Here is a 13,167-nt window from a genome sequence, read left to right as displayed (position 1 = left end):
AGCTTTAATCTATATTATATATATATATATATATACAGTGAGGAAAATAAGTATTTGAACACCCTGCTATTTTGCAAGTTCTCCCACTTGGAAATCATGGAGGGGTCTGAAATTGTATTTCAGATTGTATTGTATTGTAAATGGGCCATGTATTGCGAGATTTTGGGGAACAACCTCCTTCCCTCAGTTAGAGCACTGAAGATGGGTCGAGGCTGGGTCTTCCAACATGACAATGACCCGAAGCACACAGCCAGGATAACCAAGAAGTGGCTCTGTAAGAAGCATATCAAGGTTCTGGCGTGGCCTAGCCAGTCTCCAGACCTAAACCCAATAGAGAATCTTTGGAGGGAGCTCAAACTCCGTGTTTCTCAGCAACAGCCCAGAAACCTGACTGATCTAGAGAAGATCTGTGTGGAGGAGTGGGCCAAAATCCCTTTTTTTTTTAGATTATGTCTCTCACAGTGGACATGCACCTACGATGACAATTTCAGACCCCTCCATGATTTCTAAGTGGGAGAACTTGCAAAATAGCAGGGTGTTCAAATACTTATTTTCCTCACTGTATATATATATATATATATATAGGATTAATATAAATAAAGGATTAATCTATATTTCATAGGGGTGAAACGATACCCTCATGTCACGATTCGATACATATCACAAAACTGAACTCACGATACAATATTGTTGCGATACTCCAAGACATATGAAAAAGGTTAAACATTTTACTGTTGATTAAAATGCTAAATTTGGTATTACATTGTAGTGTAAATTAATAGGCTTGGATCTAGTGCAGGTAAACCCAATGCACAGGACAATACAGACGGCAAATAACAATATTCATGATTCTGAAGCTGAAAACACAGAATTATTTTAGACGAATATGCTTGATCTCTGTCACTGACTAGATATATTTAAAATAATGTCGGCCACTTTTTACTGGTAACATCTGACATCTGGCATTACCAGGACCCACAGATATTCCCCCATTGCATTATTATACATTATATTCAACATTATATATAGTAGTTTAATGTAGTACTGAGACTTGTTACACCCCTAATATTTCAATTATAATTTATGCAGTGAAGTGTTTGATAACTTTATATTATTATTCTACATTAGATTGGAGATTAACTGTGAAATTACTATACAAACTTTTAATGTTAGGTGCGATTAATCGCTCTTAATTACAGAAAAATTGGTTAATTTCTTTAATCGATTGACGGCACTAATATCCAGATTCTGTGCAGGACAGATTATATGGCAACAAGTGCCACATGACGCATCAATACTAATCCCACAAAGAAAAACCTGTGGTCTGACATCCTGTGCGTCTGACTTACGAGAGAGCATGACAAATGCAGCCACTGTTCCGCCACAGCCAGTGAATTCTGGGTAACTGTCCATTAGCTTGGTGAACATCTCCTTCACCACGCTGGGTACCTGATCCTTAATGGGGTTCTTTCTTTCTGCGTTAAACCAACCAAAATGAAATTATTAGTCAGCTTCACAAATATTTCCGATTTCGACATGATTAGACGCTCTGATGTCAATGGTTACTATGGCTAAAACATCTGATTATAGCTTTTATTAACTGGGCTATTAAATACAATGCAGACTGACTTTAAGAATGTATTTACCAATCACAGCTCTTCCAGAATGGATCTCTTGGATTGGGGAGTCCTTCTCTCTCACTGGCAGAGGAGGTGGCCCCTCTGAACAAAACACACAAACAAAAGAAAACGTGAGTAGTGCTTGTCCATGCAATGCTTGCGAACACAAAGATTTGCATTTACTAAAAAAGTGCAGGGTTTTTTTGTTTGCTAACTGGTTCAAGTCTGATCAAGGCCAGGTTAAACGGTGTGAGACATAATGCACTCAAGACTTATGCACTCAGGGTTATTATTAGGGTTAGTAGTTTGTTTAAATCCCCAAACCTAACTATGAACCACAAGTAAAATATAAAAAAAGTCAAATAATAAAAATGCGTCCTAGCTTTATGCAATCGACGAGATATAAAATGATTAAAAAGATGCAATAGATAAGATTAAATTCCAGCACCACCCTGAGGTGTGAATGTCACCTTTTTTTTTTTGCATTAAAAAAACAAATGTTACACCCCCACCTCAAACAGGAAAGAGCTTCACCACGGTTTCAGTGAATGACTATGGGGTTGTTTCGATGGGAGGGAACTCAGCGAGGATGTTCTCTTTTATCTGGGGAAACTTTCACATTGAATTTCGAAGTTTGCATATTTACATTAAAAATGGAAGAGCTGACTAAGTGCTTGCCTCGACTCTATGGAAAGTGTCAAACAGAAGGTCACACGATTTCTGCCTATTATTTGCAAAGCAGACCATTAATGAAAACAAACAGTGAAAAATCTAGGGGTAAACCATACTGCTAAAGTCAGGTGTTTTTACCTTTTATGCATTTTATTTTATAAATGAATAAATATTATTTGCTGTTTCTCATTTTTAGATGAACTATTCCTTTAAATATCTGATGAGTGGATTAAAATAGTTATTTTAGATTTTTGTCATGTTTTTGAAAGCTGTCTATTTAGGCTCAGTGCTAGTTTTTATTGTAATATAATTTTAAATTTGTGTAATTTATTCCTGTGATGCAAAGCTGAATTTTCAGCATTATTACGCCAGTCTTCAGCATCACGTGATTTGATTTGAATTTGACTTTTAAACTTATTTAAGTCATTAAATGCAAATCTTGCACTGACACATATTCGGTGTCAGTTTAGGTCTCAATTAACTTTATCGTCACAAGAAATATGGAGTGATGTTTGATATCAAAATGCAATTCTCAATCAATAATTCTTGATTCTCAATGAATAATTTGCATTTATGCATTTGGCAGATGGCTTTTAATAAGCATATTCAATATTTAATAAGCATAGTTGCCAGTGTAACTCATCATTAGGTTATTACCGGACACATCTGAAGGTATCCCATCATTCTCTAGACTTGCTATGAGCTCTTCAAGGGCCAGTTCAGACGCTTTGGCCCTGGCTTCTTTCTTTGTGATGCCCATTCCAGTCTTATACTGGATTCCATCAATCACAGCACAGAACGCAAAGAAAAAGCCCGTGACTCCTGCTGCTCAGGAAACAAAGAAAACAAAATGTTGAATGCATCTATGAACTACACTTAGTAAAATCTAGAGATACAAGGAAATCTGCTGGTTACCAGTCGTAACGGTTTCTTTCAGATCCAGTTGAAACTGCAAAGTTTGAGAGAGCTGGTACAACGCCGACACCGGGTGTGTATCTCCTCGCTTATATCTGTCGATCAATTCAAGGGGAAGGATTTTCTGTTTGGAATCTGCAAAGGAGACAGCGGACAATATTGATATAACGTGATTCAATCCGTAAGTGAATGAAGCTGATAATAACACAGTCCTTAAAACAGGGTTCCCACACCTTGGTTAACTTCAAATTCAAGGACCTTTCAAGGACTTTCCAGGTCCAGTACCCTCAAATTCAAGGACTTAATGTGGGGACACATTTCAAGTGAGTTTCAGCCTATTTTTGCAATGTTTTCATGGTGTGTCTGTGAAACGTTGAGGTACCATTGTAGTAGTTTCGTGCGCATGTGAACGTCATGGCAACATACGACACAAAGTGCCTCACGCGGGAAGGACTTAAAGGGACACTCCACCCATTTGCATTAAGAGGTGCATTGTTAGAAAACCAGTCATACTATTGAATGGTCGTGCAACATTCTCTCATTTTCCCCTGAGACGGGAGAAATCCACTATTTTCCTTTTTCACTTCCTCCTACAATGACGCAAAAATCGTCATTTGACGTCATTGTTGGAGGAAGTGTAAAAAGGGTGGATTTCTGTAAAGACTACAAGCACTCGTTCCTCATCTTTCCCAGGGGGCGGGACCCGCTCACGCTACAGACCTATTACAGATCAGTGGGTGGGACTTTACTCTCTGAAACTGAAAGCAATATCCTCCATCTTGTTTGAAGCTAAGCTAACAGGCGCTGTGGAGACAGATGTAAAGTAATGACAATAGCGGAGGAGAGTGCTCAATATGATATAGACTAGAGGAAGAGGATTTCGGAAGTCTGATGCTTGAATCAGGTTTGTGGCTACCTTTACAAGCCGCATTATTCACCTTATTCCGCCCCGCCCACTTTTACTTCTGTCCAGTACTTCCGTTGTAAACCAACTTCCGGTTTAGCGGACCCTCATTCAATTTCGAGGAGAACTGCAGAGAAGTCTCACTGATAAAATGTCACATAAGATAAGCTAATTTGTGCCAAATGTGCTATGTACGTGTGTACCAACAGCACAGCAATGCACTGTTTCTCGGGGTAATTTTTAAACGACTTTTAGGTGTTTATATGACCCGTCTGCCTGTCTGATCGCAGCCCGGCCGATGTGTAGTGTTTAGCCTACATTATCCACACACATCTAATGTTGTAATGGTCTCACTACAGGACACATACACATGCTATACCTTGTTTGAAAGCTATGGTCCTCTAGAATTCAGTCGCTGGATTTATTTTACAGCCATTACTTGTGTTAGAGATCAAACCATAAGAAATTGCAGCTAGCAGTTAGCTAAGCTAACGTTACCCTCTTGTTCATCTAGTTGAGGCTCTACTTTCTTTCTACACCAGTTCGTGGCTATTTTTTTCTCATCTGTTGGCTATACACTGCAAATGTATCTGGTGATTAAGCAAACAAACTGTGGTGTAATAATGTTTCAAACTTTACATGTAGTAGTGTTTGTGCACATCTTCATAACTAAGTAATAGCTATTAGAAAGACACAGCTTACAACAGCATACAAAACGCTTTTCTCACTTTTATTAAATACGCAACGTCCACAATGAATAGGCCTAATTACATGATGAATTTTGAATTTAAACTGCATATTTCAAAAAGGCTACATATATAGCTGGTTTAAATAATTTGATTGTGGCATTGTTTCAAAAGCTTCAAGTGAAATGTACTTTAGTACGTTGCAGCAGTTGTTAATAACCATAGGCCAACGCATTTGGCTATAATATTATAGTCTATCTACTTATATCAAGACAGATAACAGATTGGACCAGGGCAAACAAAGCGCTAAGTAGCTAAACCAGGAAGTGAGATTACGCAGATGGCGCCACCCAGTGCTACTTCCGGAATAAGGTGAATAGCGAAGAGCAGCCGAGGCAGAAGACCTGCCTGCCGCGAACGAGGAGCCCGGACTGGCTCGGGTTAGGGCGGACTGGTGGCGCCGGTGATCTCACTATGCAACTCATAGACTGTAAGATGCAACTACGAACACAGAGATAGAGTCCGTCTGCGGCAAAGAATTTCAACGATGACAATTTCTCCTGGACGAAATCTCTGAATCAGACGAGGACACGGACGTTTGTGTTGAGAACTATCCTAGTTTCGCACCGCATATGTTCTGACTGAATTACCATGCAATAATTCACCTTTTCGAAAGAAATACAAACGAGGAGTAATGCACTAATGAGTTCGCCAACTAACTAGACATTTTGTGTGAATGTGAAATGAATTTCAAGCTCTGGTGGTAGCTAGCCTTGTAGACGGAAGAGTGATTTCTCTTATAGGCAGATATGCGCTTTCTGGATTAGTGGGAGTGGCTTGCGGAGCTGTGCAATGTGGTGCATTTTGGGAGTTGTTGTCTTTCATACAAATGCGTCCTGAAGTTATTTTTTGTCTTTCCTCGGTCACGAAGGCACCAAATTCAAAATTTATTTTACATTTCGACTACATATATGACCCACTTTAAATAAAATACAATGTTCAAATGGGTGGAATGCCCCTTTAAGCTTTGTCTCTGTAGAAACCCGGTAGTATTTTCGAGTGACCGTGCTTCCCTCCCTCATGTCCCCTCTGAGACGAGAGATTTCTGTATTGTGTGTCTGGAAATTTTTTTAGCTTTTTGCGTCATCGGAGGCTCTTTTGTCCAGAGGCGAGAGACTCCAGCCAGTAGGAGGAGCTCGTTCCGCATGTGTTCAACCCGCCCATAGGGGGATCTCACGATAAAACGGCGTCTTTTCAGTTTCGAGTCCACTAGTGGCCTAGTTGTATCATTTCTTCCGAGACTGCCCTCTGTAACCGGTAGGCGTGGCTTGGGAGTGGCCTCGTGGAGCAGCGAAGCAAGTGCATTCTGGGAGTTGTAGTCTTTCATCCACATGAGCCAATAATACATTCTCTGGCTTTTCTCAGACAAGAAGGCACCAACTTCTATCTACTAGATAAATAACTCAATTTAAAGACAATCCCAGCAGTGAAATATCCCTTTAATGTAACACGAAGTGTTGGCGAAATATAACACATTAGCGGACCGGTGGGAATAATATGGAATTTTCTTCAGAAAACTTCTTGCACAAGAACTTCCTGGACCTTGCCATTTTTTTTCTTCAGATTCACAAACTTTCAAGGACCCGTGGGAACCCTGCTAAAAACTCTACTATTCCAGATGACACTGTGCGATCTGTGTTTTACCCTAGAAGGAGTAAATCCTCCTAGACTTTTGACAGTGAAATCAAAACTGACCCTGTTGACCCTGGTCTAACTGTGCCTGGCCTGGTTTCTCCCAAGGTTTTTTTTTTCTCCATTTCTGTGACCTGACGGAGTTTGGGTTCCTCGCCACTGTCGCCTTTGGCTTGCTTAGTTGGGGACATTTAATATTCAGTATTATTATTGATTTGACTGCACTGACACTATCAGATGAGAACAAAACCTGAATTGAGCTGAATAACGACACTACTGACTTCTGCAGAGCTGCTTCGTAGCTCATTCGACTTCGTTTCATAATTGATGAATTTTGCTAATTGATATTATTATTGAACTGAATCAACATTGAACTGACTCGAGCTGAATGACACTAAAGATGCTTTACAGCAGAATTTAAATGTGTTTTAATATTTTATGCAATTGATTTTCTTACTGTACTGTATTTTCCTGTTTATTACATTGAAGCTGCTTTGAAACAATCTGTATTGTATAAAGCTCTAATAAAGATGACTTGATTTGAGTATTTGTGCACAACTATACAAAGATTTTTTTTTTTATCTTTATAATCTTGCCTCTGAAATGACTTTCATTATCACTTGAGGAGCTACGTGCACACTCCGAGCCTTAGGGCTCAATTCCCATTTATTCCTCAGATCCGAGTTTTTGTATAGCTGTTCACGTTGGAGTTTTAAATGTGGCCAGTTTTAGATTCCAGCGTAAACAGATCAGTGTGAACTAAGAAGTATATCACATTACGGAAGTAAAATAGGATGCAAATGCTATTTCATGTTGACTTTAAAACACACATGAGAAGTCAATGGAAATGAATTTGCCAAAAAAAAAAAAAGTCAGTCTGTCAGAAATACAAAAGAATGAAATAATTAACTGATTTTGGTGGAGGCGCTCAATGGTTGTCCAGGCAGATATTTGTTGTTGTTGTTGATGTCATTGAAAGGTGAAGGAGATGAGATGTTTGTCCATTGGCTGTGGGTCAGGCTGGACCCTCTGGAGGACGCACCCCTCATCATCATCTTCATATAACAGCTTTAGGGACAGAAATAAAAAAAAAAGAGAGATCATAAAGTTAAATATTAGAAAGAAAAGACAAATAACTACTGTACATGCAACTTCCATCAGAAATTATGTTATTGATGTTTTATCAAGCAGGTCCTGATGGTTTTAATAAATTATAATGATGATTAATCAGTTTGCTCCTTATGGAAATTAACTATGGTTTTACTACACATAAAACAAAAAAACATATTGTAGTTAAACCATGGCAACCACAAATTAACCATTGTTTTGCTACACTAAACATAGTTTAACCATGGCATTTGTAGTAAAACTGTCGTTTTACAGATGGTTATCAATCCGCCAGAAAACTTTTTAATAAATTGATCATAATGATGATTAATCGGTTAACATGAAGGAAGAGCGCTTGACCCTTCACACCAATTATTTGACGAAGTTTACATTCATGTATTAGTTTGCAAACTCGCATAAAACACATTCAAACTACACCAACATAAACAAAGTAGCAATAAAACCAATATAAACAAAGTAGCAACAACTGACAGGTTAGAGTGAAATAAAACGGACTGACGTTTTTTTTAACGCCGATTGAGACGCTAGTCACGATGCTAGCGCGCTAATTTAGCTGAACTAAACAATAAATACAAACTTATATAGTGATTTATCATGACTTATCGATGAAGCTGCAAATATTATAGTTTTATCTTCAAACAAACACAAAGACAGATTAATTCGCATACATACACGCCCACGCGTTTTCCCTGAGGGATTCGCTCACGACACAACTGAACCTGATCCACAATCACAGACAGATTCATTGGTAAACAGATAAGTTAGATTGTAGAATTGTGGAGCGCCATTTCCGCCACAAATAAGCACAAATCATGCTCTGTTAAGCCATAATTATGACATAAAAAGTCAAGACTTTAAAAGTTAAGACTTTAAAAGTCATAATAATCATGAGATAAAAGTCGAAATATATAAAGCCTAAATTTCATTATTATGAGACATAAAGTCGAAATTATGACTGTAAATGTCATAATTATGAGATACAAAGTCTAAATTACTACTTTAAAATTCATAAATATGAGAAATGATGACATAAAGGTTTCGAAAGACAGGGTTTAGATTAAGCCAGGATTAGGTTTTAGTTCAATTAGGAAATTAAAGTAGCTTTTATAAACATGTCTTAGAAGAAAGAAAGAAAAAAAAAAACATTACTGGTGTGAATCTTTTTAAGTCATAATTTCGATTTTAGCATGTCATAATTTAGACTTTTTAAGACATAATTTAGACTTTTTCAGTCAATTTCAACTTGTATCTCATGCTGACTTAGTAGGCTACGTTTCAACATTTTATTTCATAATTGTAACTTTTTATCTCATAATAATATAGTTTTATATTATAAAACTTTCATAGTTTTGCCTTTTTATGTTATCATAATTAGGACTTTTTTTCAAGTCAAAATTTTGACTAATCACATCATCTTTAATCACATTCCTCTTATGTGGTGGAAATGGGCTTCCAAAGGATACATGCTTTTATCTACATCTGGAGGAGATGTCTTACGCAGACACACACACACACACACACACACACAAACACACAAACACACACAAATATGTATATATTCTTGTAAAAGCTTAACCACAAAGCTTTTCCATTAATGGCGGCCCAGTACAATGACCTGTGAGTAAAAGTGAAAGTGATGGACTGTTAAGGTCACCAGGAAGTAACATTCAAACCGGTTGTGCATTTAGGGACAACAAAGGGGTTTTTAAATAGTTACTCATGAAAACAGAGTTTTCCAGAGATGCGTATGACTCAACACTCTGTGTGTGTGTGCAACAGGAAAGCGCTATTGGTCTTTTTTTCATGCTCTAAAAATAGAAGACCTTTATTAACCACAAAAACGCAATGTTGACATTAGAAGAAGGGACAAAATGTTGCATGAGCCACATGCTTAGATTTGCAATCTTTTCAAAGATGATATCAGAACAATCTGTTGCCAAAAACAAACACAAAATTTCGACCTGTCCAAAATCCATGGTATTTATTTATTTATGTATTTATTTGTCTGTTTGTTTGTTTGGACTATTTATTCAGACATTCATCCAGTCAATGATGGCTCAAATATAATATTATTTTAATTTGTATTTGTTCACAACATAATTCCTATTAATCCATTTGTGTCATACTTTTGATTACCTAACCTGGGTATTATCTCTTCAATTCAGTTCATTTCCATTAATTTTTTTTATTATTTTTCATTTTATTGTGGTACAAAGCTTTAATTCATAAATCTATCAAGTGAAATTATATCTGATCTAATAAATAAAACCTTTATTATTTTTTCCAAAAATAAAATACTGTTACTATCAGAAATGGAATGATCAAAACAATAAATGCAAAAACTCTTCACGCTGCGTTTGCTAGCCTCAGAAAGGCCTCAGTTTAGCTCATTGTGTTTAATGCATGTATGAGAGGCGATAAATCCTTGGATAATTATATGTTTATCAGCAAAGTGGAAACATCTGTGGTGTTTTTGACGGTGGAGTCCTATGGTGAGCAAAAGAGCAAGACATCCTACCTCAAAGCCCACACACTAATATTGATGCCTGGAAATACCTCTATAACGTGACGCAACTGATATCATTCCCCTCACCCCGGTTTCCATGCAGACGCAATCCTGATTCTGCTCTCATTGTTTTTCATCCTTAAAAATTTAGTTGATTTGCAAATGCATTCACGCCCAAAGGGTGTTTTGCACGACCAGGCCGAGAGCGCAGGTAATGGTGTGCAATGGCATTCATGCAAAGTGCAGTGTAGGTGTTGATTTGACATGCTGTGGTTCATTGCTTACTCAGTGGTACAGTAAACACAAACACCTCTGTTGGATGGGTTGCAGACATTATCTTTACATTACGTAGGAGTGCTTCTTCCACTTTGTCGTCAGTCATTGGCGATCTATATGATAAGTCAGGCATTTCAGCTTTAATGCGCGACGGCACAACCAGCGGAAGTCAAGATGTTTGCCAGTTATGATTAGCATATCAAGGTTCAAACATTTTCTTTTTCTTTCTTTTTCTTTTTGATATGTCACTGTGCGCACTAACTCCAGAAGACAGAAGAACTTAGTCAAGATGTTGGAAAAGGGCCCAGCCTGATGATTAACTGACGTGTTAACACATCTGAACATCCGCTCTCATTGAGATACCATCAGTGAGACAGAAAAAAGGAAAAGTACTGATATCTAACCTATGATATATTCCACGATGATCTGTTTTAGACCTGGATTTGGTTATGGGTTTAAATGGGTATGATGTAACCCAGGTATTGGGCATATGAGCAGAGAATTAATAAAACTGAGAATTTATTTCAACTAGTGCTGTCAAATCAATTAATCGCGATTAATCACATCTAACATAAAGGTTTGTGCTTACATAATAGATGTGTGTGTACATATATAAATGTATATGTATGTATATATATATATATATATATATATATACAGTGCAATGCATAAGTGAATACACCCATGCTAAAGTTGACTAAAAAGAGGAATAAAAAATCATATTTTGGAAATTGAACTTAATGCCTTAATTAAAAAAATTAGGAAAAATCCAACCTTTAAGGACACCAATTTTCTTTGTGAATGAATAATGTATCGTAAATAAATAAATGTTCTTCCTTAAAATACATGGTATTACAGTGCAATGCATAAGTGAGTACACCCCTATGTCAATCTCTAGGTATGGTGAAGGCTATGTGATGATGTGGGGCTATTTTAATTCCAAAGGCCAAGGGAACTTTATCAGGATGCATAGTATCCTAAAAAAAAATAAAAAAAAATACTTAAAAATAAAAATCTGCCTGCCTCTATGGGAATTTAACATAGGGGTGTACTCACTTATGCACCATGTATTTTAAGGAAGAACATTTATTTATTTACGATACATTATTCATTCACAAAGAAAATTGGTGTCCTTAAAGGTTGGATTTTTCCTAATTTTTTTAATTAAGGCATTAAGTTCAATTTCCAAAATATGATTTTTTATTCCTCTTTTTAGTCAACTTTAGCATGGGTGTATTCACTTATGCATTGCACTGTATATATATATATATATACAGTGTATGAAGAGTTCAGATGCAAAAGCCTCTAAGTGCCATCTGAAATTTTCTTCTAGAATGACCATTTTTATAAAGCTCGTATATTTAAGTTCAGTAATTTCACTTAAATGACAATTAATAGGTAATTTGCATTGCCATTTAAGTGAAATTATTGAACTTAAATATACGAGGTTGATAAAAATGATCATTCTAGAAGAAAATTTCAGATGGCACTCAGAGGCTTTTGCATCTGAACTCTTCATATATATATAATATTTATATATAATAAAATATATACACGCAAATATATTATTTAAACATAAACTTTTATGTTAGATGCGATTAATTGATTTGACAGCACTAATTTAAACTAATTGTCTTAATTGAATTACTGGACATTTATGACAACACACTGTGAGTGTTTTACTGGTATATGGTTAAAAATATGCCCTCATTAAAGTAAAACATGGCCCAGAAAATCAATTCCAGTCGGGCAAATATTGTCCCTCAATAAAACAGCCAAATATTGTCTATTGCAGTAACTAATGCATGAAAGTGCCAGTCGGGTTTGACTTTGTTGTGCCCCCTTCTGGTGCAGATTGATACAACAGAAGCTACTCCAACAATTAAACAAACTCATAGGAGCATTTTAGACAGAATTGCAATGCAATGGTTTCATGCAATGAATGCGATAATGGAAACACTGTCCCCTATCAGTTCTAGGAGCACCAAAATAAATCAATCAATAGTCAATAAAACAGTTAATTAAGTATACTGGAATGACAGAAGTCAAAAGGTGGCCTTCTAGAAAAGGCACACGTGGAAACAAGTGCAGAGTTGCAGAAATGTAGAATGAACTGACAACGAACAAGGAGTCTGAAATATATGATGATCAGATGATGACCTACATAACCTGACCACAAAAAACACAGCGTGAGAATCTGAGAAGTCATTGAACAATTCACACCGACTGATCTCTTGTGGACCTGATGCAAGAGCGCTATATTTCTAGTAGTTTATACCAGAGAAAGAGATTGTCACACTGAAGACTGCAAGAGGAAATTGACATGCAATAATGCTTTTTAGAAAGGCTGAAGTGAAAACACTTGAAGGGTGGTTTAATGTTTATTGGTGTTTTCATTTTATTTCATTGCTTTGGCATTTATTTTTAATGGTTTTGGTTTCGTTTTAGCAACCTTTCAGCGACCTGCCCTCGACCTCTAATGTGGGCCAAGGTCCCAATGAAATCATCCTATGCCTCGTCTGCCTTATTTAAAATATGGAAGTCTTTCTTTCCGGATCAGCATCAGTTCCTTTCCAAACAATATGAGGATATGATTCATGTCCCAATGAAACATAAAAGTGCTTCCACTATTGTTAATTTCTGCAGCATGTGTCAAGGTTTTGTTTATGCCCAAAAGGTATAAAAAGGTATTTTTCAAAACCTCAGATTGGGTTCCGTTCACAGAGATGAGAATAGAAGTTGTTTATGTTAATGTCTTTTTTTGTGTGT

General features: G+C 36.8%; 1 protein-coding gene across 2 annotated transcripts in view; it reads right to left on the bottom strand.

Moving 5' to 3' along the window:
• Positions 1-8,386, bottom strand: part of adad1 (adenosine deaminase domain containing 1 (testis-specific)) — a 30,113-nt gene extending 21,727 nt beyond the window's left edge. The window contains exons 1-6 of one of the 2 annotated variants that reach the window (XM_084430566.1): positions 8,289-8,386; positions 7,399-7,556; positions 3,207-3,341; positions 2,949-3,116; positions 1,647-1,721; positions 1,350-1,475 (exon numbers count right to left, since the gene is read on the bottom strand). In XM_084430566.1, coding sequence (XP_084286692.1) covers positions 1,350-1,475; positions 1,647-1,721; positions 2,949-3,116; positions 3,207-3,341; positions 7,399-7,556; positions 8,289-8,362 — 736 coding nt within the window. In that variant the 5' untranslated portion in view covers positions 8,363-8,386. Of the gene's footprint in view, positions 1-1,349; positions 1,476-1,646; positions 1,722-2,948; positions 3,117-3,206; positions 3,342-7,398; positions 7,557-8,115; positions 8,232-8,288 lie in introns of those variants that run through there. The other variant, XM_084430567.1, reaches the window with a different exon arrangement.
• Positions 8,387-13,167: the final 4,781 nt, after the last annotated feature.

The sequence above is a fragment of the Rutilus rutilus genome (genome assembly GCF_951802725.1).
Source record: "Rutilus rutilus genome assembly, chromosome: 14".
NCBI classification, from domain to species: domain Eukaryota; kingdom Metazoa; phylum Chordata; class Actinopteri; order Cypriniformes; family Leuciscidae; genus Rutilus; species Rutilus rutilus.
Note: the sequence above shows the minus strand (reverse complement) of the source record. Positions and strands in the feature narration are given on the sequence as shown.